Here is a 6713-nt window from a genome sequence, read left to right as displayed (position 1 = left end):
TTTTTGACAAACATGCTACCATACTCAAGGTGTTTGTCAAGGCTCATCTTGGACTACTCAAAACTTTGGGGTCCTTTCTTTGAGTTCACAAGCTTTTTTCCCCTAGTGTCAACCCCAACTCCCAAAATCCAGTCCTTATTAGTGCACTCACGAAATCTACAAATGCACCATAAAGTGAGAATTACATCATGAAAATGTATTAATGCATCTTAGATATGGGAACTTAAAAAAAAAAAATCTAGAGTTTAGACTTGTTTATGTTAATTAGAAATTACTAAGCAATGAATCTTGCTAGTGTGGAAAGTACCAATAGATTGACCAAGGAAGGTATATATAAAAAAGATTGACCTTGTCAATTAGGAAAGTTCCTCTGCAAATGCCAATCCTATTTTTCTAACCATCATGGATGTTGAGAAGTAGATATCGATGACTATGATGAGGATCACAAAGGATTATCATACCAAGGAGTTAGACATTTGTTGGGTTCTCAACAATTTTAATGAAGGTGGTATTAACTATTTGGTTGTTGATAGTGTATTGCGTAGTTCAACCAAGCTAATCTACTCCTGCATTGAGATCAATCTCGATGAAAAGGTAGCATATATTTTTCATTTCCTAATTATATCAACTGCTTCATGGTGCCTTTGTCTGATAAGCTTAACAGGTTCTTCTACATTTCCACCCTCTAATTCTATAACGTTCATCATGATAGGGTTGAAATTTCATCATCAAATCAAAACACATCCTCCTATAAGAGGCCTTTGAATTCTGAAATAATCAATTCACTTGATTCTCATATTGGCAAAGACAAGCTTACACTATTGGAAAGACTACCCCTCACATTTGCCTTCCCAAATAAAAAAGATGAGAGAGAACATTTCACAAAATCACAAGAATTATTCAAGTTTGGAATTCATAGGCATTGTTATTGAATTTCATTTGTATAAAATTGGTGTGTTGTGTTTTTTTGTTGGTATTAAAATTGAATTTTTTTAATTGCAAATTGATGATTTTTTCTCTCTCACATTTATACCCATTAGAGTTTCTTATTAGGGTTTGTGTTTGAAATTTGGAGAAAGTATGGTGCAATTGTTCACCGGTGTGGTCTACCATTTTGTTTGTTGTATCTGATCTTTGGGTATTTGATTTAATTTTATTGTTGTTGAAATTGAAAGTTGAAATCCAAGTTAATTGTTTAATTAGCTATTTGTAGTTGACTTGTTTGCACCGATCTTGATTACCCATTTCATGGGAATAATCGATTCCAATTTTCCTTCATGGTTACTGAAAATATACTGTAGGTGAAGGACTATTATGGAGTATATTTAATTCACAAGATTGAATATTGAACAAAGATATGCCTTAGGTCTAGCTTATATGGAATAACATATCTTACATTTAGTTAATTAAATATACTATACAAATTTTGGTTATATATAATATCTATGTTACAAATTTGGATAATTCGAAGTCTAAGTGACTTCATATAATTATTGTTACATCTTAAAAATTATTTCACAAATTAGAATTACAATGACTCCTACACATCTTAGATTCTAACTCAAATTCTCACTTTATTTTATTTTATTTTTATTTTTTTTGTTTTCAATCAATTAATAATATGTTATGGGCTAGTTTAGCTTATAGTTGAGATGAATTTTATCTAAGAGCACCTCAATTTGAACCAAATTGAAGAAAAAAATGACTTATTATACCTTATGAAAGATAATATTATTAATTTCCATTTTTTTTTTCAAATAACCTTTTCATGACATGAACTTATATGGAACATTGTTGTATTAATTGATTAGGAAATCACTAAGCCTAAGAAAGTGAGAAAATTTGAAAGGGAAGGAATGTCACCATTGCATTTTAGCACAAAGGAAGATGATCTCTAGCTATGACGAAAATTCAAGAAATGAACAACTTCCATTAAAGATGAAGGCACAATTGGGTGACATTTAAAAAAACATGTCAAAGGAAGTTATTGTTTTAGCTACGGATATGTTTTTTTTTTTTTTTTTCAGACTTCTTGTGTTACTCATATATACAATATGCAATGTGATTTCTCTTTTATATTATAAATTTATTACTCTTAGCACTTCATTTATGGGATAGATAAATAATAATTACTTTAATTTTATTTAATTATTTGATAGTTGTTGGATGGATAAATAATTGTCATTCCTTTATATTTGTGTTATTTCAATATCAAATGCCAATTAAAATAAAAGAGCAATAGGTGAAGCTAACTTTAGATTGTCACAATCCTTGGCACTTCCACTAAGTGTCAAGGTTTAGAGCAATCAACAATGGAAAAGGTGAACGATGATGCTTCCAAAAAGCGTCAAGGTTATTTCATCTTCAACAATAACAGTTTTTGTAAGTGTTATTATTTACAAAATCAACAATAACATTGGCAAATTGGTACGCCTCAATGCTTCTAAAAAACATCATTATTTGTTCCATATTTACAATGACGCTTTTAAAAGTGTCAACATCGCTAAACACTCTTTACAATGACACTTGATTTCATGCTTTTAAGAAGTGTAACTGTTTGTAGAAACTTATTATGACAAGCTAAGAGATGACACTGCGGAGAAGTGTCATTGTTTGTCTTTCTTGACATTGTTTGTCTTTCTTGACAGGTAAAAAGTGTCATTATTGATTGATTTTTCTTATAATGAATCCAATTGGTTGTGATTGAGTTAATGAAATGATCACCATATTTTTTGCAACCATACAACACTACATAACCTTAATACCTATTGTTCATTATGATGTTGTAAGAACATATGCCTCTATGTGACCTATTAAATAAACTGGTCTTATCAACTGAAAAATGTTCCTCTAGTTAGTAAAAACTTCATTCATGTGGTCATTTATGAGCATCATAATAATCCATATTAAAAATATTTAAAAATATTAATGCACTAAAACATTGATTTCATCAACAAAAATACACTCATTCTTTTGACTTATAGCATTCAAAGATGTTTAAAAATATATATGTACAATAAAACATCATCAAATTTATTAACAATTAAACTTTTAACCCCAAAACAGTCCGTTACTTTAGTAGATAAGACACTATTTGGAATAACATTATTTTTAGCTCAAGTTAGAAGTTAAAATGATAAGGTTAAAAGAACAAAACCAACAAAAAAAAAAGTTATTTTTTGTCAAACTTGACACTAGTTCAAGTTAGATAATGTAGCTCAACGCCCTATTGAATTGAGTCATATAACTAGACTCCCTAATTATTTATTATGATACACACACAACCTTTGGACTAGTATACATGATTAAATTAAATGCCCAACCTAGTTTGCAAAGCTAAACTGGAATCCCAAATCTAGTTCATTATAAACACTCTTCAACCGACTTGCTATAGCATTCAAATAAGACAATGACAATGATAGAAAACCAAAAAAAATACCTAATATATCATTGAAAACTCCTTCCTAATTAAAGGAGGTAAAAAAAATCATGAAGTAACTTTCTTCTATTAATAAAAAATGGGAATACAATGATCTATATAGTGTTTTAACTCGAAACTTATGGTATTACAAATATTAAAGAAGAAATTTAAAACACACACACAACAAGCATGTTGTCAAGCTTATAAAAGTTGGAGAAATCTCTGCATACAAGTCTTCAAAACATGATGGAGAGTAACCTTGATATTTAAGTCAACAATATACAAGGAAAGACAACCCAAAAAGATACAACTTTGAGAACAAACTCTCCTTTTTGCTTTTATTACATAACCCCCCTTTTTTTTTTTTTTTCTTTTTGAAAACTTCTCTCATTTCCTCTAATTGTTACACTATACAACAATCCTAAAAAAATAGAGTTTAAAGGCCTGTTTGATAATTGTTTTTAAAAATAATTCTGAAAAATAGTTTTTGAAAATTATTCTCTAATGTTTAATTTGTAGAACAAAAGTTTGTTTGGAAACCCAAAATATTTTTAACATGTTTTTAATATTGTTAAATATGTTTTAAAAATAATTTTTATGTCTAGTATTTTATTTTTAATCATTCTACATGTTTATATAATTATTTTTTTAAGACAACCCTTAAAAAATAAGTGAAAATAACATAAAACGGTTAAAAGATGTTATTTGAAAACACCTTATTTTGTTATAACAGAAAATAAAAAACGGTTTTTGGTTGTCAAACATGTTTTCTTAGTTTTTTTATTCTGAAGAATAGAAAATTGTTCTTGAAAATAGTTGTCAAACAAGAATCTTTTCATGTTAGTCTAGTTATCACATTAGTTATTGCCCATTTTATGATTTTAATTATTGCTTAAAAACTAGTCTTTTCAACTAAAAAAGAAGGTCCACTACTTATGGATCAAACCTTCAACTTTCAAACCCCAACACAAAGTTATAGTTAAGACTAATATTCACATATTAGTACTAATATAGTTCAGTAAATATGAATTTCTATAGAAGGCAAAATCGAGTTTTTAGGGGAAGTAACATTCACTTTCATATTAAGCACTTTTTAACTCGTAAGTTAGTACTCGTAACAAAATTTCTTAATAGAGACTTTAATTAAGTTTTAAGAAAAAAAATTTGTTTGTCAAAAACCAATTCAAACAAAATCTAAAACTAATATTATTATCTAAAAGACATAATGAACAAAATAAACCATAAACTAAAGTGGTAGTAACAACCAGTATGTAGCGTCAATGAATAATTGAAAATAGCCTCATTTTCTAATGACCTTGAACCTAGAAGCTCTAAAATCCTTGCCTAATTCTTTGTGATGACTTTAGTTCAACCTTAATGGCGAGGGCAAAATTCTAAATAATTTTTGTCACAACTCATAAATTTAGAAGAAAAAAATGAGAATAAATGGAATCCCAAACGAGAAATTGTTATTTTTCCCCTTTATGACAAAAATCTACTACTATTATTAAATAACGTGGAAATTGTTCTTTCAACTTTAATACCATGTATGACATAACTTTAACAACCTTAATTTATAAGATTATTTAATTTAAAAGGATAAAACAATTACATATTCATAAGAATCACTTCTATTTTTTAAAAACAATAAATTTCATTTTTTGGACAAAAATACCCTCCATTGTTTTATCAACATTTCACAATCGAACACTTATTGGAAAAAAAAAAAAGGTATAAGGGTAGCTATATTAAAATGAGGTTATAATTATAATACTCAATAAGTGGAGATTGTTTTTCAAAATATTGGGATCATCTTATCCATTTGACACAAGTATTTCTAATTTATATTATAATTACTCTTATAGTAAGAGAAAAAGAGTAATTTCACATGAAATGGACCATAAACATAGATTTATTATGAGGCATGTTACTATAATAATAATAGGAAATAAGACGAGACATGTTACCATAATAATAGAAACAAGATAAGTAATTCAATACTTAATAAAGGTCGAAAACAATTATGCTTCTCATTAAATGATATTAATGATGGAAAAAAAACTAAGGTGTTTAATAAAACTTAATATTTATTACTTAATGATTTAAGTTGACTTTAAATTAAATTATACTTAAATTGTTAATTTAAAACTTATTAATTCTTATTTTAAATATTAAGACTATTTGATAAAATTAACTTGAAATTTATTAAGACTGTTTGATAAAATTAACTTAAAATTTATTTTAAATTATCAAATCAATATATTTATTTTCATAAATTATAATTAAAGTAAAGGACATCAAATAACAATGGATGTCATGGAGTAGTAAAAGATATAGAGGTAACGAGACAAATTATGGTAAAAAAATATCAAATAAAAATATGAACTTAAAAATAAATTAATTATTTATATTTATTACTTAAAATTATTTTTTATTTTATATTATTATTAAATATGTTTAATTTATTTAATGACTTAAATTAAATTATTAAGTCACTTTAGGCTATTAAATCGGTTTACCAATAATATCGAGTACATTTGGCTAGTAGGCCCAGACCGGAGAATATTGCTATCTTATGTTTTATAACTACTTTCATGTATTCACCACAAAATATATGAGAACTATAGGATACAATCTAAAAAATGCACTTGATTTCATCATCTAAATAAATGCTCTTGGCAAAATGGATCGTCCTAGCTGAAACCAGAGCACAAGCCGTCATGGACCGGAGGCAACGGAGAAACCCTTCTGCTTCTTCTTTTGCCTTTTCATCTCCAGCTTCATCCTCATCGAGCTTCCGCTCAGAGAAATTCTCCTCGAATCCCCCAAAAACTAGTAACTCCCTGGAGGATGCTCACCAATTGAAAAGCAAATGTGGGAAGCCACAAAGACCAGAGCAAGAGGAGGAAGGAGAGCAAGATCCGAACAATCTTCTCTCCTTAGTTGGAACTTGCCCATTCATGTGCCCTGGTAAAAATGCGTGCTTATTTTTCCATTTTTTTAAAATTCTATTTTCCTGTTATTCTGTGTTTGGTTTCCGAGAAATTGGAGGAAAACAGCAGAAAAGAGAAGTGAATCTGGAATTTCTGTGTCATTTTTGTGGCTTTACATAAATTTTACAAATAAAATTGATATTTCCCCCCTTTATTAGATACCAATCTGAAGAAGATGTAGGAATCCCAAAAAAAAATTCGCTTTTGCCTTTACTTCCCCCAAATCTTTTATAATGGAAAATGGACTTACCACCTCTTTTATCACTTTTCCTTTACCATGTCAGGTTTACATGTAATCA

At 28.2% G+C, this 6713-nt stretch overlaps 1 protein-coding gene across 4 annotated transcripts in view; it reads left to right on the top strand.

Annotated features, from left to right (window-relative positions):
* Window positions 1-6072: 6072 nt before the first annotated feature.
* Window positions 6073-6713, top strand: part of LOC100853276 (SAC3 family protein C) — a 53850-nt gene continuing 53209 nt past the window's right edge. For 3 of the 4 annotated variants that reach the window (XM_059741724.1, XM_059741725.1, XM_059741728.1), the window contains exon 1: window positions 6073-6391. In XM_059741724.1, coding sequence (XP_059597707.1) covers window positions 6091-6391 — 301 coding nt within the window. In that variant the 5' untranslated portion in view covers window positions 6073-6090. The remainder of the gene's footprint in view (window positions 6392-6713) is intronic. The other variant, XM_059741726.1, reaches the window with a different exon arrangement.

The sequence above is a fragment of the Vitis vinifera genome, chromosome 13 (genome assembly GCF_030704535.1).
Source record: "Vitis vinifera cultivar Pinot Noir 40024 chromosome 13, ASM3070453v1".
NCBI classification, from domain to species: Eukaryota; Viridiplantae; Streptophyta; class Magnoliopsida; order Vitales; family Vitaceae; genus Vitis; species Vitis vinifera.
The sequence above is the reverse complement of the archived record's forward strand: the minus strand, read 5'-3'. Positions and strand labels throughout refer to the sequence as shown.